Raw genomic sequence first — 27,861 nt, 5'->3', positions numbered from 1 at the left:
TATTTACAGGGTTATTTTGATTATTAATTGATTATTGATCGATAGTCTGCCAATGTCCATCTCAATTTGAGTTCTAACGATCCAAACCACAAAACGAAATCCAAAATCCAAACAACATATTGGCAACACATTAGTTCGAGCTGATTTCATGAAAGTGGAAAATTGCTCAATGCTACCAAATTTTGCTCAAATGAGGAAGATGACTTTCACACACTGACGGAGATAAGAACCCACAACCACCATTTATTGGACATCGAATCCCAACACTCTAACTGGCAGTGCTACTGTCTGTCCTGCTAAATTTCCACTGTTCCATTGTGCCAAGTTTATGATTTTTTCAACCTTTGGTGCTTAGATTGGTAGTAGAAAATGGCGCGCGTTATATTCAGAATTATACAGTATATAAACTTTGTAATTTCAGGTTTGCTATGGTTATTTTGTGCCTTGTTCTAAGTGTATTAGCTTCCATTCAAGAATTCCAAAAAATGTTGAGTTGTTATGTTATGTATACAGTAAGTATTTTCTTTTTTGATCCACGAAGTTGTTGGTCCTGGATTTAATCCCATACCTGCAGATTTTTCAACCCGGTTTCCCCCTGTCAATGATACAGGCAAGAGGAACTGACATGGAAAAAGCGTCTAGTCGTTCAGATGGGACAACAAACCGAGGCCCCGTGTGCTACAGACTGTGTACGTAAAAGATCCCTCGACAGTTGGAAAATCGAAAAAAAAGTTTTCTCCATTTTTTATGTGTATCAGGGACATTGATAGCATGAATTATGATTAAGAATACATGATAATTCATTAGAAACACCAATTACACAAACACCAATAGTTTGCTTAATTTGACACTAAAAAATAAGGAAACCCATCTTTAAACTTGCTAAAATAGCAGTGGCCCATTTTGTCTATGTTCTCAATGGTTCCTGGATGTTCAAATATATTTACTGGACCACAATGCACTCTGTTGTGTTTTTACAGGAAATTGTAATGTTATTATGGATTGCTTCGGAGTTTATGTTGAGATTATGGGCTTCTGGTTGCCGTTCACGATATCAGGGATTACGGGGTAGAATGAGGTTTTTTAAACGACCTCTTTGTATCATAGGTAAGTCAGTATCTCGAATCATTAAAGTACATTAAGTACATGGAATCATTAAAGTACATTAAGTACCTCGAATCATTAAAGCACATTAAGTATGTGGAATCATTAAAGTACATTAAGTACCTCGAATCATTTAAGTACAGTAAGTACCTCGAATCATTAAAGTACATTAAGTACCTCGAATCATTAAAGCACATTAAGTACGTGAAATCATTAAAGTACATTAAGTATGTGTAATCATTTAAGTACATTGAATCATTGAAGTAGGCTACATTGGATGTTGGGTCATTAAAGTACCTTGAATCATTTAAGTACATGGAATCATTAATTACTTGGAATCATTAAGTACATTGAAACCATTAAAGTACATGGAATTATTAAACTATGTTGGGTCATTAAAGTACCTGGAATCATCTAAGTACATTGAATTTTTAGGATCATTTACGTACATTGAATCATTAAAGTTCATTGAATTATTAATGTACTTGAAATCATTAAAGTACATGAAATCATTAAGCACCTGAAATCATTAAAGTACATTAAGTAGGTGGAATCATGAAGTACTTGAAATCATTAAAGTACATTGAAAATAAATGAAACAAAATATCTAGAATGAGTGACTTAGCTCATTGAAAATAAATGAAACATAATATCTATTTCTCTCAAGCAGTTGGTATGTAGTAAATTAAGAGCTGTCACGAGGTATTTTAATGGACAGTTTGAACTTCTACTGGAGGTTGACGAAGGCCGCAAGCCAAACACAAATAGAGAGCTAATGGCTTTAAGATACAAACGGCTTAAAACTAGGAAGCCTTATTAAGACCATTATAAACTTCTTGTCACACCAGATAGTATGACTCCTGTTATTGGAGAAAAGTGCTTATTAAAGGGACAGATGCACCATCCGTTTGACCAATGGTACCTTAGTCTTAGAAACAGGAATTTTTTAGCTAAGCTAATCAGTAATAGTGTTTACAGCTCACTGTCGAAATTTGAGCCTTCAAATCCATGTGTGTCTAGAATTATCCACGTTTGAAAGTTAAAATGACGACTCGTCTTTTCTTGAGACACTGTCATATATAGAAAAGACATCTATAGAAATAGTGAGTAAAATTCCTAGTTTGAGATATTTTTAAAGGAATTATAAGATTTTTGTAAATTGTGGGAAGGTTCCCTTTAAGTGATAAAATTCTATTTTGAATGGAAATGAGTAATTAGTATACAAGTTTCATTCATTTGGTAGAAATTAGTTTGTATCTTTCCAAGATGACAGGGGAAAAATGGCTATGGAATTATCAGACACCTTTATGAATAAATTCCATTCGCTTGTCAAAGAATGTCTTTATGATTCCAATTTGCGTTGTCAAAGACTATCCTGATATTCCAACTTGGAATTTTAGACCAATTTTTCACTATTCTGCCAAACCTAAAATGGTCATTTTCAAACCAATTTTTCACTATTCTGCCAAGCCTAAAATGGACATTAAAAATTCTTCTGGTTGTTCCTACTTTTCATCCTGGAAGCAGTATCAGGAAATATCAAAGACTATTCTGACATTCTTGCATGGAATTTCAGACCGATTTTTTTGCCATTATGCCAAGCTTTATATGGTAATTTCAATGCCTCTGGAACCAATTTCAGGAAGTATTTAAGAACTTGCTTCCTGTTTGATAGTTTATATCTGTAAGAATTTAATTGGATTCTTTGCGTTTATTTTTTTATGGTTTCTGAGTACTTACCTTCAGGCTGTTTTTTTTTAATGAATAGAGTTGTCTGAATTATTGCCATCTTATTTATAATTTTGCCATCCGTATCACTTGTTAAAATGATTTTATTGCATCAGTAATATTTATAGTAGAGATTGTTAAAGGCATTGTAAAGGGGTTCGCTAAATTTTTTATGTGTATCGGAGACCCTGATAGCATCAATTTGTACCATTCCAATTTTCAATCAGACGTCTGTGATTCCTGCAATTCTACTAAAACTAACCGTTGTATCTCATATACAGTTTAGCATTATCGTTTCAATGCTCTGTAAGATAGTCTACTTCTGTACTTTCATTGTATACAAACCATGTGTCAGAGTCTCAAATTGAAAAATGAATTTCTCTTTCAGATTTTATATTAGTAGCTGCAAGCATCACAACTTTAGCCATTGGTGGAACACAAGATATGTTCGCAACTTCCTCTCTTCGGGGTCTTCGCTTCTTCCAAATTCTACGTATGGTTCGAATGGATAGAAGAGGAGGAACCTGGAAACTCCTGGGCTCTGTTGTGTGGGCCCATAGGCAGGTATGTGCTTTATTGCCCTTTTTTGGCGAAGGGGAGGGGCTGGGATGTTGATTTGAGTTTTGAATATGTTTAAATAGTCTTCAGAAATACTAGAAATGTACGATAATCAGATAATTCTTGACACACATGGATTTAAAGGCTCAAATTTCGACAGTGAGCTGTGAACATTATTACTGATTAGCTTAGCTAAAAAAAAATTCCCGTTTCTGAAACTAAGGTACGATTGGTCAAAAAAATGGCGCACCTTTCCCTTTCCATTAAACCCAGCTGTAAATGGGTACAGAATAAGTCATCTTTCCTCATTATTCCAGTCAACCCAGCTGTATATGGGTACAGGTAATCCAGGAAAGATCAATGCCAAAAGGTTTGGTCAAGGACCAGCTGGTAGAAAGGATCCTCATTATTCCAGTCAACCCAGCTGTAAATGGGTACAGGTAATCCAGGAAAGATCAATGCCAAAAGGTTTGGTCAAGGACCAGCTGATAGACAGGATTCTTAAGAACCTAAGTTGTTATCCTTGTAAAATATAGTTTTTTCTTTCATCATTTCATCAAGGCCTATGTTTCTGAAGTTAAAAAACACTTCAGGCAAGTGGTCTCAGGTGTTCTGTGCATGATACACTGATGAAATATGTGGCATCATTTTGATAAGGCAGCTGCATGGAAGACTCCAATTTTTTCTGCGAGACGTTTTCATTACAGAAGAGTTCTGTAAAAAATACACTTAAATTTTTAAAAATAATTTAATTGCTCTTGAAAAAAAATCATTTTTGCAAGTTTTAGATATTTTTTTGCACATTCAAAGTTTATTGTCAACTCAGCATAATTTTTGCAGAATCCACCGCCATATTGCTTTTGATATTTTTCAAAAAAAACCAAGGCCATATTATATGTGGGGGTTGTGCTAGTCAGATAGACTGTGCAGTCTCTGATAGATATTTTGAAAGTTGTCGGCTGGTGTAGAGACAGAAAAATTAGGCCCTGTTTTATGGGGATTTTTCATGAAAGAAAAACAGAAAGGAAAATATTTCAATGGATGTTGTCTACATGACAGAATTATCTGATGTTTTTGGCGCCTAAATTTTCAGGCGCCAACATTTTCAGGCAATGTTTCTTTAAGAGAACTGCATGAAAATGTAAGGAACCAAGTGCAGCCAAATCTTTAGGGAAATCAAAGCTGATGAGATTGACAGACATATGCTACTGTCTGTCTGAATCCTACTTTCATTAATTCGATTTCCTCTCAAGTTTTTGTCTGTCAGAGAGATTTAAAGATGGGTTCCCTTATTTTTATTTATGAAAATGAAAATGCTGATACTTATATGAATAGAAAGTAGAGGTGTTCTAATGACTTGGAAAAATACCAGTTTGTTTCACATGTCCATAATTAATTCATAATTAGCTAAATTAGAAGAGAATTACCAGCAGAATTTCAATGAGTGACCGATCAAGAAAGGTCAAAAAGTCTTTTTGGTTTTGTTTATCCAGACTGTACATACATGGACATTTATGATGGGTTAAAACTCTTAATTATATGCAATAAGAACATAATGATATGATTAAGAATAAATGATAATTCATTAGAAACACCAATTAATCAAATAGTTTGCTTAATTTGAGACTAAAAAATAAGGAAACCCATCTTTAATTTGACACTAAAAAATAAGGAAACCCATCTTTAAGAGAAAATAGTGGAATTCTTTGTTACTTTTAACAATTTTCAAGGCATTTTATGGTTTAATTTTTGGGGTTTTTCTAATTGAACTTAAAGGAACACTACCTCTTAGAACGAACATAAAATTTAAAATCTCAAACTTGGTCAATAAGTGTATATATTCATCAGTTGGACTTACCAGGTGTCAGGACTAAAGAATAGAATCTCTATATAACACTATATATCTATTAAACTAAATAATTATTGAAAAACACTTCTAAGCTTTTTTCAAAATTACTTATTTTAATGGATTATTACTTTGGAACCACAGACGCCTGATTAAAAATTAGAATAGTGTAAATTGATGCTATCAGTGTCCCTGATACATATACAAAATTTAAAAAACCTCTTTACAATCCCTTATATATTTGATACATTTGAATGTGAGTGAATTTCATTCCATTTAATGAGAGTTATCTTTCCTTTGTTTTCAGGAATTGATAACAACACTGTATATTGGTCTATTGGGGCTAATCTTCTCATCATTCTTAGTCTACTTAGTGGAGAAAGATGCATTGGGTCAGGCATTTGGGAAAGATGGAGGTCCCATCAAACGATTTTCCAGTTTTGCGGATGCTCTATGGTGGGGCGTGGTAAGTACCTAATCATTTAGTCATAAAAACTCTACCTTTACCGGTGCTCTTGAGAGTAGGTAGTCTTACAAACTTTACCGTACCATCAGTGCTTTCCAGGTAGTCTTTTAAACTCTACTGTACTGCCAGTGCTTTCTAGAGTAGGTAGCTTTACACACTCTTACCCATCGTTGAAACTCTACCCTTGCCGGTGCCTTCGAGAGTAGGAAGAATGTTAAAATCTACCCTTCCGTTGCTTTCGAGAGTAAGTATTCTTATAAACTCTACCCTACTGCCCGTGCTTTTGAGAGTAGGAAGTCTTATAAACTCTACCCTCACCGTTGCTTTCGAGAGTAAGTATTCTTATAAACTCTACCCTCACCGTTGCTTTCGAGAGTAAGTATTCTTATAAACTCTACCCTACTGCCCGTGCTTTTGAGAGAAGGAAGTCTTATAAACTCTAACCTACTGCTGGTATTTCTTTTCATATAAATTATATAGTCAAATTGGATATGAAAAAAAATGCAGTCAGAGTGAAGTTACCCACAGAAAAAGGAGAAACAAAATATCTAGAATTGTATTTCAATTAGATTGCCGTAGGATCAGTTTAAATTTAATCTAAAAATGTTGTCAGATTAAGTGAAGTAGCACATAGAAAAAAAAGGAAACAAAATATCTAGTTTAGGTCAAACCATCTACAAAATAATGTTGTGAGAGCTAGAAAAAGTGAAGTGAGACATAGAAAAAAAATGAAACAAAATATCTAAGAGCTGTATTTTAAATACATATCAATATTCATGGAACATGTTAAAGAATGTCAGGAATCTGTGGAATGGTAATTACTGGAATCCTCGCAGGATTTAACTCTCGTTAAGGTTGTGCAGATCGATTACCAGAGCCATCAAGGCAACAGATGTTTATCTGCATTTGAAAGTTCAAATTGCAATGCTGGTTACGGAATGGAATGGAATATTAAACCTGTCTCTACTCTTTCTAGTTTGGCTTGTGTGAGCAGTATGCAATGGGGTAAATTTTGCCAAGACAGTGCTCAAGCATGTATTACACCGGGCCTCAGTTTATTGGCTGACGCTTTTTCATGCCTGCCTCTTTGAACTGCATCACTGACAGGGGGACACACAGTTATTTTTTTTGGCAAACAAGAAACTATTCGCCTATCCTCACTGCCTATCCTCCCTGCCTATCTTCCCTGCCTATCCTCCATGCCTATCCTCCCTGCTTATCCTCACTGCCTATCCTCCCTGCCTATCCTCTCTACCTATCCTCTCTACCTATCCTTTTTTAAGTCCTGAATCAAAATACAGGGTTTTTATCAGCAGTGACAAGAATGAAAACATTATATGACGAGATACATGATAAAGTGAAACACGGTAAAAATATAGTCTCAGACATGTTCAATTATATTATAATGGAATAAGCATGGAATAAGTGATGGAATCTTCCTGCAAATAATCAGTTCCTGGAAGTCTGTCACGACAGTCAGGAATCAATTCTGACAGTGACATTGATGCGGCATGTCCAAGGTCTATTTATCTTGTTTGTCATTTCCGTTGGCTTGATTGACCCTGATCCCTTATTAATCCTGTCATATCCTGTTGTCAGAGTAGATCAAAACAGTCATGGTGGAATATCAACTGCCTTGAGGTTTGCAGCTCTAAGTTCATCTACAGCTTATTAAAGGAACAGATGCGCCATTTTCAGAGATTGATTTGAGTGTTGAATATATGTAAATAATCTTCAGAAGTACTAGAAATGTACGAAAATCTCATAATTCCTTTAAAAATATCTCAAACTAGGAATTTTACTCACTATTTCTATAGATATCTTTTCTATATATGACAGTGTCTCAAGAAAAGACGAGTCGTCATTTTAACTTTCAAACGTGGATAATTCTGGACACACATGGATTTGAAGGCTCAAATTTCGACAGTGAGCTGTGAACACTATTACTGATTGGCTTAGCTAAAAAATTCCTGTTTCTGAGACTAAGGTACGATTGGTCAAAAAAGGGTGCATCTGTCCCTTTAAGTAATTATAATGCCAATGGCTGGTAAACTATAAGTTAAAGGTCACTGTTGATGAAATGATATTAATATACATTGTTTATGATGAAATAAACCTATCAGCTATATCGTTAGTCATCATTAAAGGGATTGTAAAAAGGTTTTTCTAAATTTTTTATGTGTATCAGGGACACTGATAGCTTCAATTTACACCATTCTAATTTTCAATCAGACGTCTGTGGTTCCTGCGAATTGGAATGATGCAAATGAATGATTTCGGTGTCCCTGATACACATAAAAAAAAAACAATCGCATTATTCCTTTAAAAATATCTCAAACTAGGAATTTTACTCACTATTTCTATAGATGTCTTTTCTATATATCACAGTGTCTCAAGAAAAGACGAGTCGTCATTTTAACTTTCAAACGTGAATAATTCTAGACACACATGGATTTGAAGGTTCAAATTTCGACAGTGAGCTGTGAACACTATTACTGACTAGCTTAGCTAACAAATTCCTATTTCTGAGACTAAGGTACGATTGGGAAAAAAAATGGCGCATCTGTCCCTTTAAAATTCTGGAGGGCTGTTATCACCAAAGACATCATATTATTGATAATTTCCATCCCTATCATGGTCGTGTCAGTCTGGTTATTCCCAGAGGTTTAAACTGTCTAAAGATAATTCCTGGAGGTCGGTGCCAGCTAGTTCTGAATCTCAGGAATTTAATAGAAGTCAAAACCAGGTTCATGGACAGTCTGCTACCAGAGATCTTCATGATAAACAGCGATGATGACTTGGTAGAATTTCCCTCATTGCACACTGCTTAGCATTATGTCCAGACCACATACCCATTCGTCATACTTCTTTGAGACCATGGTAATACAAGTGACAAAAATTGTATATTCATAGCTAAACATTGTCCAATCAAAATTGGCCCTACTGTCTTGCTAGTAAAATTTCAGCCAATCAAAACAAATCACTTGTTATGACACTTTGTTTGCGAACGTAAACACAATGAAAGCTGCGTGCCATTATATATTTTGATGATTATGTACGGTACAGAATTGAGTAAGATTTTCGTTAAAGAATTGAAGCTGAGAGAAAATCAAACCTTACTTTGGAATATTTACTTGGCAAGAATGTGTTCTTATCTCTTCAAACAATAAACTGAGGCTCTGTTTACTCCAGACTGTACAGTTGGAAATCAAAAAAGAGCAGGCTAATGCGGCTATCCTGGCAAAATTTCCCTCATTGCACCCTGCATGGCGTTGTCTGTCTTCATTAGCCCACATGGTGTAGAAAAGTAGGGCGTAAAACTCCATTCATTTCATTTCATTGCAGAACAGAAAATAAAACTCCATTTTGTATCCAAGAGAAAGAATTTGATAAATGTGATTTTAATAAATCTATTTGCCCATCCATTATGATTCTTTTGACTCATGAACTATCAGTTTCTGAATCTGGATACTCTCTAGAGAGCCTTGATCATTGATAATATTCATCATTGACTTAAAGAGACAGTTGCGCCATTTTCGGAGGGTTGATTTGAGTCTTGAATATATGTAAATAGTCTTCAGAAGTACTAGAAATGTACGAAAATTGTAGTTTATGAAAAGGAGACCAACGAAATTAAGTGAACCTTAAAACAACAATGACAACATTTGTGTCAGAATTATCCAGACTCTAAAATAAAAGTCAAAAATATTTAACGTAAATCTAAAATTTAAAAAGGGACAACACCATTTTTGTCAGAATTATCCAGGCTCTGAAATAAGAATCAAAAATATTCAATGTAAATCCAAATTTGAAATTAAAACGACACAATTTGTGTCAGAATTATCCAGGCTCTGAAAAAAGAATCAAAAATATTAAACGTTAATTACAAATTTGAAAAAAACGACACCATTTGTGTCAGGATTATCCAGGCTCTAAAATAAAAGCCAATAATATTTAACGTTAATTGCTCGGCTGTGAAATGGACAAATATTGACGTGAAATGGGAAACGGGAGAAGATGAAATGGAATTAAGATAAATCATAAAGTCAATAATAAAATATCTCTGAAAGTCGTCGCTGACGTCACTGACTGACATCACAGCCGTCATTCATTTCACGGGAACATGTCCAATATCAATATTCACCATGACCTCACTGATTAAATGGACATTTATATCTTCTACATTACTGGTACCAAGTTCCTGCCAATCTTAAAGCCACTTCTTACAAAAAATTCAAATCGGTGAATTGTTTGTTTTTGTTTTTTTGAAGTTTTTTCGTTTTGCGATTTTGCAAGGGGCTGACATGGAAAAAGCGTCTAGTCGTTCGGATGGGACAATAAACTGAGGCCCCGTGTGCTACAGGCTGTGCACGTTAAGGATCCCTTGACAGTTGGAAATCGAAAAAGAGCAGGTTAATGCCTCTGTCCTGGCAAAATTTCCCACATTGCACACTGCATGGCGTTGCCTGTCTTCATTAGGCCATAAGGTGTAGAAAAGTAGGATGTAAAACTCCATTCATTTCATAACAAAAAATGGAGGAATTTGCACTTTAAAAATCATGATAGTTAAAAAGAGTAGGCCAATGCAGCTGTCCAGACAAATTTCCCTCATTGCGCACTGCAAATGAAAATCAGACCTCATGGGGGTATTTGTTTTTAAGTTTGTTGTATGTACACTTGAAAGAAACTTGACATATTTTCAGTTAAAATTAATAGGCTAATTCAGCTGTCCAGGCAAAATTTCCCTCATTACACACTGCAACTGAAAATCAGACATCTCAGGACTTTAATCACTTTATGATTCATATTCGGCTGAACTTTCCGTCTGCTCCAGCCTCACTATGGTTATCAGCGTCAAATTTAATACCATACCAATAGCTATTGATTCTAGAGACTCCAGTTTTAATGAAATGTAGCAGAAGCCACCATGGAAGATTGTTATAAATGGGATTGATTTAAAGGTGGAGTCCTTTATAGATTGTTAGAAATGGGATTGATTTAAAGATGGAGTCCCTTATAGATTGTTAGAAATGGGATTGATTTAAAGATGGAGTCTCTTATAAATTGTTAGAAATGGGATTGATTTAAAGATGGAGTCTCTTATAAATTGTTAGAAATGGGATTGATTTAAAGATGGAGTCCCTTATAAATTGTTAAAAATGGGATTGATTTAAAGGGGGATTCCCCTATAAATTATTAGAAATGGAATTGATTTAAAGGGAAACACTCTTTCATTCATTCATTCATTCAGCAAATTTCTATTTTCTATGTGGGAGGTCATCAATCTGTTTCAGTCGTCACAATTTCTATCTGGTACCTCCCCTTTAAAAGCATCATTGCTAATCACCATGCAGGTTTAAAACTCTGTAAAGTAAACAGCTTTATGTTCAATGTTCAAACCTAATGGCCTATAAGATTAAAGTTCAAGTAATGAGCTGGCTTAATGGAGCTTGTCTTCCTGCTGGGGTGGTAAAAACAACAGCTTCTCATCTCAGTTATTGTCTTATACCTTGACTACATTAGCCACCTTTCATGTATCACGGAAAGAAGTATTTTGATTGGATTGTACACAAGTGTATACAGCCAATCTGAGGCCTTGAAAGAAAAAGTGTGAACATTATGACCCATTGTTTAATGACTTTCTGTCAAGGCCTCTGATTGGCTGTATTTACTTGGATTTGATTGGATACGCTGCCAAATACAGATTTATACAAAGATTGCTTACTATTGGCGTTCATTTCAACCAATCACAGCATGTCATGCAGAATCCATGTCTTAATATTGACTAAGAATTGTGGGATAGAGAAACCCAAAGTAGAGAAATATAACCAATGAGATAATGAGACTACCAATACTCGCTTGTAAAAGTGATTCTGATTGGTGGAAGAGTAGCTTGTTAGTGTCTTCTATAAATAGCTTGAAACATCACCAGAACACAACCTTGATATAAATCTCGTTAGATTACAATGGAGAGCGACAAAAAGGGAAAAAATAATGAAACGAAATTGTAATCTAATTTTAAATAAATCAGCACTTGTAAAAGTGATTCTGATTGGTAGGAGAGTAACTCTTAAGTGTCTGCTATGAATAGCTATAAATGTCACCAGAACACGACCTTGGTAGAAATCTCGTTAGATTACAAAGGTCACAGAAAAAAAAATATTACGAAATGAAATTGTAATTGAATTTTAAAATAAATCTGCACATAAGCCTGCTTTAAATTTCCAATTAAAAGCGAAAATTGAAAAAATAATTTTGTAAAAATAAAACAATGGTAGAAAGGAATTCGATTATTTTTTTGGGAAATGATTCCTGATAATCTTTGGCATGAAAAAAACAAATTTGATTAAATGAATGTTTCGTTCAAATGTTAAATGTCTTGTCTCAGAGTTCCAGGAATGATTCCAAACTTGAAAAAAGTTGAATTGAATTGGCGATGAAATGTATTTTTTACATCTTGATATGTTGTTGAGCCCTACATTGAGAACATGATTTTAAATGAATTAATTATTGAGAACATTACAGAGAGCATGGATGAAAAATATGTATCTGTCATCATCAATTCAGTTTTGAGAACATTAATCAACATAGAACATAATTTTTGAGAACATTAATCATATTTCTTATTTTAACTTCATTTTTGAGAACATGATTTTAAATCAATTAATTATTGAGAACATTACAGAGAGCATGGATGAAAAATATGTATCTGTCATCTGAAATTCATTTTTGAGAGACCTATTTGAGAACATAGAACACAATTTTTGAGAGCATAGATGAAAAAACGTATCTATGATATTAAATTCATTTTGGAGACACCTTTTTGAGAACATAGAACATAGTTTTTGAGAACATCAATCACATTTCTGAACATAACCAAAGCTTTGCATTTTTTTCCTTATATTTGAGAACATCGATTCATTCACTCATTCAAACCAGGTTCATTTCAAGAACACTTTTTTGAGAACATTTTTTTGAGAACACTTTTTTGAGAACATTTTTTTTTGATATTTGAAAACAATTTAAATGACTTTTTTGAGAACAGAATTCCAAATTCAATTAATGATTCCTGATATTTGAGACCAAATTTGAAAAAACCTAATGCAATGATGCGGAGTTGCAGGAATAATTATTATGTATCAGCGCCAAAGATAGCGTGCCGGCAGAAATTGAAGGAAGCAGAATTCATCACCGATGACAACCCTATGGTCTAATCTACATCCTTAATGTTGGAGTGTTATCGAACCAACTTTTTTTTTTTAACTCATTAAAATCCTCTCAAGTTAGTAATGAGCTTTCAATGATATTTAGTTTAAAGTTGTGTTTCTCCAGAAATCTCTAATTCAGAAATATAACCTTAAGACACACAGAAGCACTGGCAGTGGCAGAAAGTTAAAATGAACTCATTTAATTTTTATTTAGTAATGACCTTTAAATGATATTTAGTTTCAAGTTGTGTTGCCCAAAAAATCTATAATTTTAGAAATATTATCTCATGATTCACAGAAGCACTGGCAGTGGCGCAAAGTTTAAAACAAGTTGTGTTCCCCTTTCTTCTTACAGGTGACGCTGTGTACAGTGGGGTATGGTGATATTGTACCTACAACTTGGGCAGGGAAACTTATAGCCTCCTTCTCAGCTATATTAGGCATTTCATTCTTCGCTCTTCCAGCGGTGAGTCAAATTTGGTTGCTCTTTAATTACAAGGGAAATAACTCTGATAGTCTTTAGCCTCAATGACAATGAGCTTTCTTATGCAAAAGAGGTTTTAAGAACATTTTTTTTTCGTGCACATTTTCTTATTTGAACACAGATGATACCTTTGAAGCAGTAACCATGGCAACAGAATTTTTATACCGAATTATCACTTATACAACAGTGTTTTGAGGGGTTTATATAAATTTGTTGCGTCCTTTCTGATTTTGAAAGGGTTCTTCTAAATAAGGGGATTCTAACCCGAGGCATCAAAATGCCAGAGAAGTGCAAATTTTTCTTCGAAAATAATTTTTTTTCTATTCCAATTTTTAGGGTATCCTCGGCTCAGGTTTTGCTTTAAAAGTACAACAACAACAGCGTCAAAAACATTTAAACAGACGGCGAATTCCGGCGGCCATGTTGATTCAGAGTCTATGGCGTTGCTATGCTGCTGATGAACATTCCATGTCAGTTGCTACGTGGAAGATTCATTTGGTTCCACTTCCGAGTCCATCAGCGTAAGTAGAATTATGGGTAATTTAGACTCTAGCCTTGATCTTGTATTCCAAGAAAACGTACGTTCTGCCCAGTGAGATGCAGAAACATAGGATGTAAAACTCCAATTTTATTTCATATTCTTTTCATTGACAGGGAACGAGAAAGACCATGGAAAAATCAACAGTCATTTGTCAGCAGATTTTCCACCAGGCGGCGAGACCGGTCGTCCAATAATAACTCCTTCACCAATCGTGACCATGCCACGACGAACATCCATTCTCCCATGATTCCACGGCAAAACAGCGGCAGACGTGTCACAACTTCCTCTATGGGGGGTCCCGACGAAGAGGTACCGGATGCCTTGCATAGGTGAGATTTCATTTTGAAAGTGGAATTAAAACTGTCATGGAAGGAATTTTAATGAAAAGAGTCTAATCATTCAAGTCTACTTCCCCTTGACAATATTGTGAAATATGTAGTTTGGGTTATCAAGACGTTATGAGTCTCAAAATCTCTCCAATTGAAAACTGTGACTTTTTCCACTTAAGAATCAAAGTATGTAGTCTTTGTTATCAAGACCCTAAAACAGTTGCCATGACTACAATTTGTCTTAAATTTTTCTTCTTCTTTAAACGTCGAGAATGTTGATGGGACATTTCCTGAATGCCCTATGATCATCCCCGTTGCTAGGAGAGAACGGCTGATTGGGGGTCATAATTGTGGCTAGGTGGGGCGGGCGTCAAAATCCTCTTTCAAAACATTCAACTGGTTCTGATCACCTAGAAATCCGAAGGAGCAAAACCAGAAGCGAACCATCTGGGGTCATACCGCATAAAATTTGTCAAATCTAGGACTCATTTTTGATGATTCCGGCCCAGTATTCTCGAAAAGATCTTAGCGCTAGGACATCCTAGGGTCTTAGCTTTTAACACTGTTTTAGGATGTCCTAGCTCTAAGATCGTTTCGAGAGGAAAGCTCAAATCCCCATCAGAACGAACTACAAAGTAATTAACGAAAGCGCGTTTTGAGCTAGGTCAATTGTTGGGGCTGAATTTTCATCCCCCCTACCCCCAGACGCCATAGGCCCCACCCTGAAGTGAAGACGGGGATGCCCATAATAACAATGTGAATCGACAGGCCAAGAGATAGCGCTTGCTTGCTCTAACTGCGCGCTTCTGCTGTTAATAAATTTTCTGTTAATTTCCTTCTAAAAGCCGAACTAGGACTCGGAGGTCATTATGTTTGTTTTCATTCGCTTTTATTCGCTTTTTTCATATTTCAAAATTATGGATCAATGGGGCATGCGTGTATATTTTTTAAGCATGATTTTTTTTTACAATTGATTTAAAGGGACCAATTTGTCTAATTATTTACTTCACCAGTTGATAGAAATTAATCTCAGCTGCCTGTACCACTTTTTAGATTGAAATTCGGACTTCTGGTTCTCCTGCAATAAGATAAAAACGAAATTCTTTACAATATATTTGATTGTAGACAAACAGTGTTTTCATTCTGAGAAGTGACACAGGTAGCTGAAATTAATTTCTATCGGCTGATCAAGGAAAGAATTAGCAGAGTCTGTCCCTTTACATGAAAAAAAATTTAGTTTTACTAACATAAATTCTCCCTGAAACAAAGTTTCCCGCTTTTTTTGGTAGCGGCCATCTTGAAAAATGGGCATGTGGTGTACTTTAACCCTGATGGCTCATTTGTTGTCCCCCCCCCCATCCACTCATGATGAATTCTTTTGTAGAAATGTACATCTTTGTGCCCCCTCCCAAAACGCCTGCTAAGTCCAATGAAAATTAGACCAAATTTCGTTTCGTTTTTTGTATTAGCTTTAATTTTCAATATAGCCACTTCAGGTAGGGTCTAACAACAGCCCTCTTGAATGTTCATCAAATTAACCTTTTGACCTAAACTGAAAACACAGCGTTACAAAACGCCAGTGCTGGAGAGGGTACAAATTTGATTGGTTAAACAGATGACATTGAGTTAGGTCAAAAGGTTAATTTAATGAACATTCAAGACGGCTGCCGTTAGACCCTAACTGAAGTGGCTACATTAGAAATAAAAGCTAATAAAAACGGAACGAAAGTTTGGTTGATTCTTAATTAGACTGAATGCCTGCCAATTCTTAAAACCCCTATTGATGCACCTTATACCAAATGTGCCTGACGTACCGAAATGTGCCTGATGTACCGAAATGTGCCTGATGTACCGGCCTCATATGCCCCTACTAATATTTTTGTTGTACCTTTTTTTATTTGAACCCCTTGCTAACCTTTACCTGCTTGTTAATGTACAGTCTTGTTAACCGCACATGGTAAGTTTACATAATCAATATATATCCTAAATGTTGTCATGTTCCCTGTGCTCTTTTTTGTTAGTGACCCCATGTTCCCTGTGCTCCTTTTGGTAAGTGACCCCAACCCCATATCCCCTGTGCTCTTTTTGGTAAGTGACTTTCTTGGTTAGTAACCCTATGTTCCCTGTGCTTTTTTTCGGTTAGTGACCCTATGTTCCCTGTGCTCCTTTTGGCTAGTGACCCTATGTTCCCTGTGCTCATTTTGGCTAGTGACCCCATGTTTGACTAGTGACCCTATGTTCCATGTGCTCTTTTTGGTTAGTGACATATGTTCCCTGTGGTCTTTTGGTTAGTGACTTTTTTGGTTAGCGACCCTATGTTCCCTGTACTCTTTTTGGTAAGTGACCCCATGTTCCCTGTGCTCTTTTTGGTAAGTGACCCCATGTTCCCTGTGCTCTCTTTGGTAAGTGACCCCATGTTCCCTGTGCTCTTTTTGGTTAGTGACCCCATGTTCCCTGTGCTCTATGTTCCCTGTGGTCTTTTGGTTCCCTGTGGTCTTTTGGTTAGTGACCTATGTTCCCTGTGGTCTTTTGGTTAGTGACTTTTTTGGTTAGTGACCCTATGTTCTCTGTGCTCTTTTTGGTTAGTGACCCCATGTTCCCTATGGTCTTTTGGTTCCCTGTGGTCTTTAGGTTAGTGACCCCATGTTCTCTGGGCTCTTTTGGTTAGTGACCTTATGATCCCTGTGCTATTTTTGGTTAGTGACCTATGATCCCTGTGCTATTTTTGGTTAGTGACCTCTGATCCCTGTGCTATTTTTGGTTAGTGACCTATGATCCCTGTGCTATTTTTGGTTAGTGACCCTATGTTCCCTGTGCTCTTTAGGTTGATGATCAGCTTAAACTTGGGCTTATGTGCCACTGCTAACCAATTAAGCTTTCCATATGAGCACTCCATGTATGAGCACCCCATGAATGAGCACTCCATGTATGAGCACTCACCCAATGTATGATCTTGATCACTCCCATGTATGAGCACCTTTGTACAGCCCCTGGTTCTTTGTGTGTGTACAAAATATTCAGTTATCATTTACATCCATGATCCATGATCTGACAAGATTCCTCATAGATTGTGTTCTGTGGAATTTAATGTTAACCAATCAAAAACACTGTTAAAATACAATGTTTAACAATGAATATCTCTCATAAGTTTGAATGAACAGAGCATTTGATTAGTTGAATATTTAACAATTGAGAACATGAGATGTCTAACAATTTTGTTAGATCATGGATGACTAGTAGAGTCACCCACAGAAAAAAATGAAATGGATCAGCAGATTTTCGTTTTAAACAACATTGTTTTATGCCAGCTAACTCTATCATTTGTTAAAGGAAAATGGTCATCTAAAAAATTTTTGGACATAACTTATTTTAAGCTACCTTTGACACTTTTCAAAATTGACATCTGGCATCTGGTTAGACTCAATCTAATTAAAATCAAATTACCATTTTGTTTTGCTATTATTTTTTGTCTGTTCCCATTGTAATCTAACAAGATTTATGATAAGGTTGTGTACTGTTGACATTTTCATTTCAACCAATCACAGCGCATCATGCAGAATCTTAATATCAGCTATGAATTGTGGGAAACCCAAATTAGAGTGATATGTCCAATGAGATTGTAAAAGTGATTCTGATTGGCTGGAGAGTGGCGTGTGATTGTCTACTATAAATAGCTTGAAACATCACTAGAACACTACCTTGGTAGAAATCTCGTTAGATCACAATGGAGACCGAAAGAAAAATAATAACGAAACAAAATTGTTATCTAATTTTTATAAGATTGGAGCTCTACCAGCTAGTGATTAATATCAAAACTAATATTTAGATGACCAAAACCCTTTAAAGTTTTGATTTAAAGGAATCTTTCCCCCTAATTTTATGTTTTTTGTGTTGTTACTAGGGATATAGTAAAGTAAGACTTTTTTTTAGTTTTTTTTCTTTTTCTATTTTTTTTCATCTTGCACATACCCTTTCAATGTTTGCATGTAAAACAACTTGTATGATTCACCACCATCTTACAAAGGTGATATGAGTCTTCTACATTCAGCCCTTGATCACACAAGCTGATATTGTCTTCAATATAAAATAATGAACTTCTTTTGTGCAACTTATCAAAATTAGACCAAACTTTCGGTTCCATTTTTTTAATTAACTTTTATTTTTAATATAGCCACTTCAGTTAGGGTCTAATGACAGCCCTCTTGAAAGATCATTAAATTAACCTTTTGACCTTACCTGATAAACACTGCTTCACACCAGCGCTGGAAAGGGTAGAAATTTGATTGGTCTGTTTTTATCAGGTTAAGGTCAAGAGGTTAATTCACAAGAGGGCTGTCTTTAGACCCTAACTGAAGTGGCTATATTAAAAATAAAAGCTAATAAAAAAACGGAACAAAAGTTTGATCTTATTTTAATTAGACTGGATAAAATGAATCCAATTGGTCAAGAACAAAATCTTCAACCAATCAAATTTGGTAACAGCAATATGGGCTGAATGATCAAAGGCTACATGAAAAACCTTTAATGAACATATTTTTTCAATTTTCTTGAATTTCTTATAATGTATTTAATGTTTTCAAAGATCTACTTTCTTGCCTGAATTTTTAACTTTTCATTTTTAATTCCAAACTCGAAATCAATTTTTATTTTGATTCCAATCTCTGATTAAAGGGATTGTAAAAAGGTTTTCTAAATTTTTTATGTGTATCAGGGACACTGATAGCATCAATTTACACCATTCCAATTTTCAATCAGGCGTCTGTGGTTCCTGCAATTCCACTTAAACTAAGTGTTTGATGACGTCACTATACAGTTCTGCATTTGAAGAATTACAGGAACCACAGACATCTGATTGAAAATTGGAATTGTACAAATGGATGCTATCAGTTTCCCTGATACACATACAAAGTTTTGAAAACCTCTTTACAATCTCTTTTTGCGGAAACCCTGTGTGCTACAGGCTGTGCATGTTAAAGATCTCTCGAAATTTCCCTCATTGCACACTTCCACTTTATCAGAAATACATCTTCAATAATGAGCTTAAAAGAGTATCACACAATCGGAAATACACCAAACATGGGACTTTCCCTCATTGCCCACAGTCTGCTTCCTGTCCAAGTCCAACAGGGAGCAGAAAAATAAGGATGTAAAACTCCAATTTGTTTCATTTAATGCTTCAGGAGTCATCTAAGCCTTGCAACAGGTCTGTCAGACCAGAAACCACAGGAGAGTATACCCGTCAAGAAAGAGAACTCTGTTTCCTCCATTTGTAGAGAGTTCGATCAAGGTACGTGTTCTTTCTGTCAGCTGTTTGGGTTCGGTTAGAGGCGTGTCATTGATTGAAACTTAGAAAGGAGGCGTGTCTTTTTTGCTTTTTGGGGGAGGAGACAGGATTTATCTGTTTAAAAGAAGGAGGAGCATGTCTAGAACTTTGGAAAGAAAGGTAGCGTGTTACTGCACGTCTTCAAAGCCTCCTTCTCCAGTCCTAGTAACTCAAAACTAATCAAATTTTACATCATTAAAATCAGAATTCATTAAGCTATTTAATGATACTTTCAGATGAAGTTTTCCGTCACGTATTTCTGAGAAAGGGCAGATTTAATCCCATTTTCTCACTGTTGACCGAATGTCTAATGACGTCAAATTGGCTATTCATTCATATGTCATCATCATCTTATCAATGGACGACGTAATTTCTGTTATGTACCTCGCTTTCAGTGTCTCAAAAAGGAGGCGTAAATAAGATCCAGATCCATTTAAAAGTAAACGCACTCGCTGATCAGGAGCCATGAATATTCCTTCTTCATTCCAGATGAACCAGAAGTAGCAGCAAGAGTGACCAATTTGACAGAAACCCATAAAAAAGCCATCAGGTCCTTAAGAAAAATCAAGTATTTTGTGGCGCGTAGGAAATTTCGGGAGGCGTTGAGACCGTATGATGTAAAGGATGTGATAGAACAATACTCCGCGGGGCATATTGATATGCTTGCTCGAGTCAAAAACTTGCAGGGAAGGTAAGCGCTTGATGCTTATGGAGATTCCAAAGAGGTTTTCCAAATTTATTATGTGTATCAGGGACACTGATAGCATCAATTTACACCATTGCACTTTTCAATCAGACGTCTGTGGTTCATGCAATTCCATTAAAACTAAGTGTTTGATGACGTCACTAATTACGGAGGGACTTATGTGATACAAGCCTATTTTGCGGTTAGTGACTTCACCAAACACTTATAAACTTAAAGACATTTTTTTTCAGCAATTTTGTAAAATTTTCAGCTTCTTTTCTGCGTTTTTTCAGTTTTTTTTTTTTTATCACAAACAGAAAGCAAAATTATTATTTCTTTTTTTTGTTGTTTTTTTGTATTTTTTAGGTTGGATCAGATTTTAGGTAAAGCCGGAAGTAAGAATAAAGATGTGTATGATTCCAAACAAAGTCTAGCTTCCAGGGTGGTTAAAGTTGAAAGACAGGTAAGAATTTCCCTCATTGCACACTGCATGACATTGTAGCCAAATCAAAAGCAGAACAGTAGAATGTTAACCACATTGGGTTATTTTTTGGCTATGTTATGTTGTATTGCCCTTTGATAGATTATAACCACTGTTATAAAAAATTTTCCTCATTGTGCACTGCATGATGTTTTTAGCCAAATCAGCAGTAATGTTGGATTAAAATTTCTTTCTTCAGGTTGATGATATCGAATCCAAAGTTGACATCCTGATTGACATGTACAAAGAAGACAGGAAACTCTTACTTCAGCATTTACAAACACATTACAGTGTCAATAACACACCAAGTCCCACCCCTTCCACTGCCCACTCTTCCACTCAGCCTAAGCCCCGCCCTAAACCTATCTTAGTGGACAAACAATTCACCAGTGAGCCAGCCACTCCCACTGGAGCCACTCATCCAGTCAGACCTATGCAACGAAACTTGTCAGACTTGAGTCAGCGAATCAAAAAGCGGGTGACTTATCGTTGTTTGTCCTTAAACGACTCTCTAAAATTGAAGAGCGATAATAACCGAAAAGTGTCTGTGACTGTAATAAGAGGCAATCGAGACAAGGAGACGATCCACGTTCCCACGACAAACTTATCAACCTCCGTGTCTGAAAACTCTATTTTGAAACGAGACTCCTCCTCCTCCCCGCCAGACGTCAGCTCGGGAAAAAGTGACGATGTATTCGTGTTCGAGGATTCGGGAAATTCAACGATACCCGAAAAACCAAATCCAACTTTTACAATTCAGTGTGAAACTGGAGACGGTAAAAGTTGATTCGGCAGAAGCACGTGCCATTTTTTTTCACTCCCATAAAATCATTTGCAAAATTTCTCCATTGAGTGTCCTAAACTTTCCAAAGAATATGCTATTATTCACTTTGTTCTGTGATAGATGCACGTGCATTTCATGTGCGAGGATATGGTTATGAGATTTTGATATATATATATAGGGCATAGTTATATGTGTTTGTATGAAATATTGTTATTAGATTGTTTATTAACATAGTGCAGGATTATTTAAAGGATTTCCTTCCAGGAATTTACAATCGTGATGTGTGTAATTAATATAGGGCTATTTTAGGTTTTAGAGGTGAAAGCTGACACCAGGCCGACTCTCGAAAGCACAGGCACAGGCATCAGAATTTTTCTTACCTTGAAGAGGATTTGAAGCCACAGCACCTTATCGCTATATAATGAGCAATTTTAGGGATGGATGTGGCAAATCGTGATAATTAGGCACAAATCGGTTGAAGCCAGTTATCGGGAAATCGTGATCAATGCTTTAAAAAAAATTGTGATCTATTCCGGATTATTGAATTTGACAATCAAGAATGTTGAGGAAACTTAAGAAATTCGTGATAAATGCACTATTTATTTTAAGGGTTTAGTCGTGATGAATGTGAGGGAAATCGTGATCAATGCATGAAGAAAACTGTGATCTATTCCAGTTTCTCAAAATGATTTCTTGAATTTGACAATGGGATCAAGCAATGTTGAGGAAACTTAAGAAATTTGTGATAAATGCACTATTTATTTTAAGGATTTAGTTGTGATGAATGGGATGGGAAATCGTGATCAATGCATGAAGAAAATTGTGATCAATGTGGAATTTGAATTTGTGATGTATAAGGATAAAAAACGTGAGAAATTTGTGATAAATGCACAGTTTATTTCAAGGGTTATCATTTGGAAGTCGTGATGTGTGAACAAATTTAAGCCAATTTAAGGGAAATCGTGATCAATGCATGAAGAAATTTGTAATCTGTGCAGGATTAGATTTCAGGAATTTGACAATTGGTGATCGTGATTGAATCAAAATGTGATTGTATGTGAAGCCAATTATTGAAAATGTATAAATTCGTGATAAATGAATGGTTTATTTAAAGGACTTCTTCCTTGTAATTGACAATTGTGATATTTGCCAAGCAGTTAAAGTGAAATTGTGATCAGTGCATGGTTAATTTCAAGGATTGGTTCGTGGTTAATTTGTTCTTAAACTGTCAACGATTGTGTCTACCAGCTGGTCCTTAGATTCTCAAGGATTGTGTCTACCAGCTGATCTTTAGATTCTCAAGGATTGTGTCTACCAGCTGGTCCTTAGATTCTCAAGGATTGTGTCTACCAACTGGTCCTTAAATTCTCAAGGATTGTGTCTACCAGCTGGTCCTTAAATTCTCAAGGATTGTGTCTACCAGCTGGTCCTTAAATTCTCAAGGATTGTGTCTACCAGCTGGTCCTTAGATTCTCAAGGATTGTGTCTACCAGCTGGTCCTTAGATTCTCAAGGATTGTGTCTACCAGCTGGTCCTTAAATTCTCAAGGATTGTGTCTACCAGCTGGTCCTTAGATTCTCAAGGATTGTGTCTACCAGCTGGTCCTTAGATTCTCAAGGATTGTGTCTACCAGCTGGTCCTTAAATTCTCAAGTATTGTGTCTACCAGCTGGTCCTTAAATTCTCAAGGATTGTGTCTACCAGCTGGTCTTTAGATTCTCAAGGATTGTGTCTACCAGCTGGTCTTTAAATTCTCAAGTATTGTGTTTACCAGCTGGTCCTTAGATTCTCAAGGATTGTGTCTACCAGCTGATCTTTAAATTCTCAAGGTTTGCGTGCAGATGCCAAAGGGCATTGTATGGTCAGAATCTGGTTATGGTGGAGATGTAACAAGTAGCATGTCTGGTAAAAGTGTACAATGTGGCGAAAATGTGCAATATTGGATAATGTGCAATTTTTAAAAAAAGTGGTGTTTTGTTGAATTTTAACAATTGTTGTGAATTTCAGAATGTGGAAAGTAATTATGTTGTTGAAAGATACGGAAAAAGCCTACAAAAAAGGAAAAAGTGTGCAATGGGGAAAAATGTGCATTATTGGATTATTTATTGTTGAAATTCAGTTTCAATATACTATAGTTATATTCTGGAAGGATACGGGTTGAATTTCTAGTTATAAATAGAATGCTGGGATATCAGATGCTGCAAAGGACGAAGGAGCAAAAAAGGCAAAGTGTTTGCGACTTTGATACAGAAAATCAGGATATGTGCATAGATTTTTGCATGGTTGTCAAAATATGGCATAGGTTTTGGGTAAGTATTAGAACTATTAAATTGATCCGAAACAAGTCATTTGTTCAGAATTTAAAAAGGATATTTCAACAATTCATTAAACAAAAACCTGTAGTTTTGTGTCCAATGGGAAAATAGTGATAGTTCTAAAACTAGCCCAAGCACTAACTTGCTTACTCTTTTCGAAACACCTGATGGTACTTTTCTTTAGAGGAGTCCACTACTATACAACTTTTTCTCATGATTTTACCATACTTTGGACGAGATTTTGATCAATGGAATTGTCTTGCTTGTACGGATTTTTATTGTAACGTTAGGTGGTGAAAATTAAAAATTTATCTGGCACATCTCCTTTAAAAGCTCTTCTCATTTAGAGGAAGGAAAATATTACATCTATATAGCCTTGATGTTATTGATCTTAGTTATTATTACCATTTTGATTTCCTGGTCGTTCAAGATAATATTAAGTCTTGATCTTCATGACATATATAACTATATATTACTCTTTATGACATAGTTTGAAACCCAATTGGTCATAAATTCACCAGCCAGAACCATAAAACCATTTTGTCTGGTGGTATGTGATGGAACCGTCAGACACTTTCAGCCAATTTTTGTTCAGTTTATACATAAAATAATACAGAAGTGTAAACTCTTTTCGGAATAAAAATCTGACTCTCAGTTCTTCTACAATTCAACAAAAAATGTACCACACCATTTTGACTAGGATACCAGATTTCAATATCCAATTTCAATTTTCAAACAAAGTGGAAAACTGCAGCTGAACCATGCAGATGTCGGATTTTAATTCTTAAAAAGAGCTTAAAAAAAAATGGCTTAAATCGAGCTTAGCTTAAAAAGAATGGCTTAAATCGAGCTTAGCTTAAAAAGAATAGCTTCATTCAAAGTTAAAAAAGAATAGCTTGAATCGACCATAGCTTAAATCGAGCTTAAAAAGAATAGCTTAAATCGACCATAGCTTAAATCGAGCTTAAAAAGAATAGCTTTAATTGAGCTTAAAAAGAATAGCTTAAATCCAGCTTACTAAGCTAGTAAAGACACTTTCCCTTCAAACAATCTAAGAGTGCACATATTTCACATTTTCTCTTGAAATTTCCATCATTGAACACTGTATGGCATTGAGCATTAGGTCTATCAGGAGCAGACAAATACAACATGGAATTCCAGTTAACCTTATTACATTTTTATATTTTCAGATTTTATGGAAGAAAAGTTGAGGGCTTGAAAATGTAGACCCAATTTGTGTAGATTTTGCCCTCCAAAAAAGACCTGATAACGAAGGGTGTGCATTATAGACACTTACAAAAAAATTTGGAATTTTTCTACCAAAGGTTCCCATATCATCACTGATTTTGTAATTGATTTCAAAAATCCAAAGTTCCAAAGATTCTCCATGACTCTGTAATCTCCAGGGGTTATGTTTTTAAATTAGGCAAGGCGCAGACCTGTGTGATCTAATACTCCATTGCATTTTGCTTTCAAAAAAATGAACTGTAAAATATTTTTAAGTTTAATTTTGCAAAAATTACAAAGAGATTATTTTACAAAAGGACTTGTACATTGTAATGATTTACAAAAAGACTTGTACATTGTAATGATTAACAAAAGGACTTGTTAATTGTAATGATTTACAAAAGGACTTGTACATTGTAATGATTTACAAAAAGATGTGTACATTGTAATGATTTACAAAAAGACTTGTAAGTAGTAATGATTTACAAGGAACTGTAAATTGTAATTAAATTGTAATGATTTACAAAAAGTCTTGTAAATTGTAATGATTTACAAGGAACTGTAAATTGTAATGAAATTGTAATGATTTACAAAAAGTCTTGTAAATTGTAATGATTTACAAGGAACCGTAAATTGTAATTATTTACAAAAAGACGTGTATATTATCATCATTTACAAAGAACTGTACATTGTCGTGATTTACAAAAAGACTTGTACATTATCATCATTTACTGTGAACAATGTCATTATTTACAAATTCATGATTAAAAAAGAACTGTACATGATCATGATTTACGAAGAATAGTATAGAATCATGATTTACAAAGGACTGTACATTGTCGTGATTTACAAAAAAGAATTGTACATTATCATGATTTACAAAAAAGAATTGTACATTATCATGATCTACAAAACAGAATTGTACATTATCATGATCTACAAAACAGAATTGTACATTGTCATGATCTACAAAACAGAATTGTACATTATCATGATCTACAAAACAGAATTGTACATTGTCATGATTTACAAAAAGAATTGTACATTATAAAGATTTACAAATAAAAAATGTACAAAATCATGAAAAATTGAAAATTGTAACTGTGAGTACCTGTTTATTTATTTATTTATTTATTTATTTGTTTGTTTATTTATTTGTTTGTTTTTGTTTTTATTGTAAATAATTGTTCTTGTTGGATTTCTCTGTTTTCCCTTTTTATAATGAATAAACCTGTTACAAATTTTTCCGTTCTCCCTTGGGATAGCTGGCCTGTAGGGATGGGATAGTTGGACTGAGGGGTGGGGCTAAAGGTTAATGGGTTCTTTAATGTGTCCCATGTACCGTGGGGGTGTTGCGTTTCCTTACCCCAGGTAGCTACGGGCTGGCGAACCTAATAACGTTGCAAAACGGAGAAAAAATAGTTGGAATTAAGGCAAGGCGTCGTCCGTCTAATGAAACGAGATGCAAAGCTGTTGAACTGACAGATATCCCCTGCACACTGCAAGGCGTCGACCGTCTTCACATGCCTAAAGGGGGGGGGGGACGTAAAATTTCAGTTCATTTAAAGTCTATCACAGTTTTTCTGGGCGAGTTATATTCAAGGTTGCGAAAGATTTTCACTGGTCCAAGGGAAGTAACACCATTTTATTGTCCTTAAAGTTAACTGTGGTTTGTAGCCAAAATATTCTCGTAAACGGGCTCTATCATTTGAAGGGAGCTAACTCTTTTATGATAACTTCAAAATCAGACCACACTTGAATTAATCAATTCTTGCGCTTACTGTGTCTTTTAGAATGAATTGAATGGAGTTTTACGTCCTACTTTTCTGCACCATGTGAGCTAATGAAGACGGGCAATGCCATGCAGTGTGTGATGAGGAAAAGTTTGCGAGTACAGTAACATTAGCCTACTCTTTTTCGATTTCCAACTGTCGAGGGATCTTTAACGTGCACAGCCTGTAGCACACAGGGCCTCGGTTTATTGTCCCATCCGATATAGCGCCTTTTAAAGAGATTCAAATTTTTACAAATAATTCAAAGGGGGTTTTCCGCTTAGAAAGGAATCCCATTGCGTTTCATTGTTTGTGTGTGTGCAAAGAAACGAGTAACTTGGTTGCCGGTTATTCATTAATTTATTGAGAAAAGGAAGTTGTTCTGTCATTCCTCGAGGTCGTTTACTTTATTTCATTCATTCATTCATTCATCCTTTTATTCATTCATTCATTCTTTGAGGCATTCATTCATTCATTCATACATTCAGGTATCATTCCATTCATCCATTCGTGCACTTATTCACTCCTTAAATCATTTATTCATTCCTTCGTTCATTCGTTCATTCGCTCATTCATTCAAGTAGTAGCCTATACCTCTAGAATTGATCCATTCATTCATTCATTCATTCGTCATTCATTCATTTATTCATTCATTCATTCATTCATTCATTCATTCAATCTTTCCTTCATTCATTCATTCAAGTAGTAGCATGTACTTCTAGGATTTATCCATTCGTTCATTCATTCATTCATTCATTCATTCATTCATTCATTCATTCATTCATTCCTTCCTTCCTTCCTTCCTTCCTTCCTTCCTTCCTTCATTCATTCATTCATTCATTCAAGTAGTAGAATATACCTCTCCTCTAGGATTTATCATTCATTCATTCATTCATTCATTCGTTACTAAGGTAACCTTTAAAAATATCAAATTACCTGTAAACCGGAAGCAGGTGTTCGCGCATGACATTTAATTGAACAATATGTCGGCTAGGTATGAAGGTACACATT

At 35.3% G+C, this 27,861-nt stretch overlaps 2 protein-coding genes across 2 annotated transcripts; both read left to right on the top strand.

Moving 5' to 3' along the window:
• Positions 1–422: 422 nt before the first annotated feature.
• On the top strand, positions 423–13,910 carry LOTGIDRAFT_195888 (hypothetical protein; the record flags this gene model as incomplete). The annotated part of the gene is made up of 6 exons (XM_009065794.1): positions 423–512; positions 981–1,107; positions 3,221–3,396; positions 5,544–5,702; positions 13,266–13,376; positions 13,731–13,910. Coding segments are annotated over exons 1-6 (837 nt in total), but the record flags the coding sequence as incomplete, so codon positions are not given.
• Positions 13,911–20,096: 6,186 nt separating this feature from the next.
• On the top strand, positions 20,097–21,237 carry LOTGIDRAFT_96288 (hypothetical protein; the record flags this gene model as incomplete). The annotated part of the gene is made up of 3 exons (XM_009065793.1): positions 20,097–20,278; positions 20,639–20,735; positions 20,953–21,237. Coding segments are annotated over 3 exons (564 nt in total), but the record flags the coding sequence as incomplete, so codon positions are not given.
• Positions 21,238–27,861: the final 6,624 nt, after the last annotated feature.

The sequence above is a fragment of the Lottia gigantea genome (assembly GCF_000327385.1).
Source record: "Lottia gigantea unplaced genomic scaffold LOTGIsca_70, whole genome shotgun sequence".
NCBI classification, from domain to species: domain Eukaryota; kingdom Metazoa; phylum Mollusca; class Gastropoda; family Lottiidae; genus Lottia; species Lottia gigantea.
The sequence above is the reverse complement of the archived record's forward strand: the minus strand, read 5'-3'. Positions and strand labels throughout refer to the sequence as shown.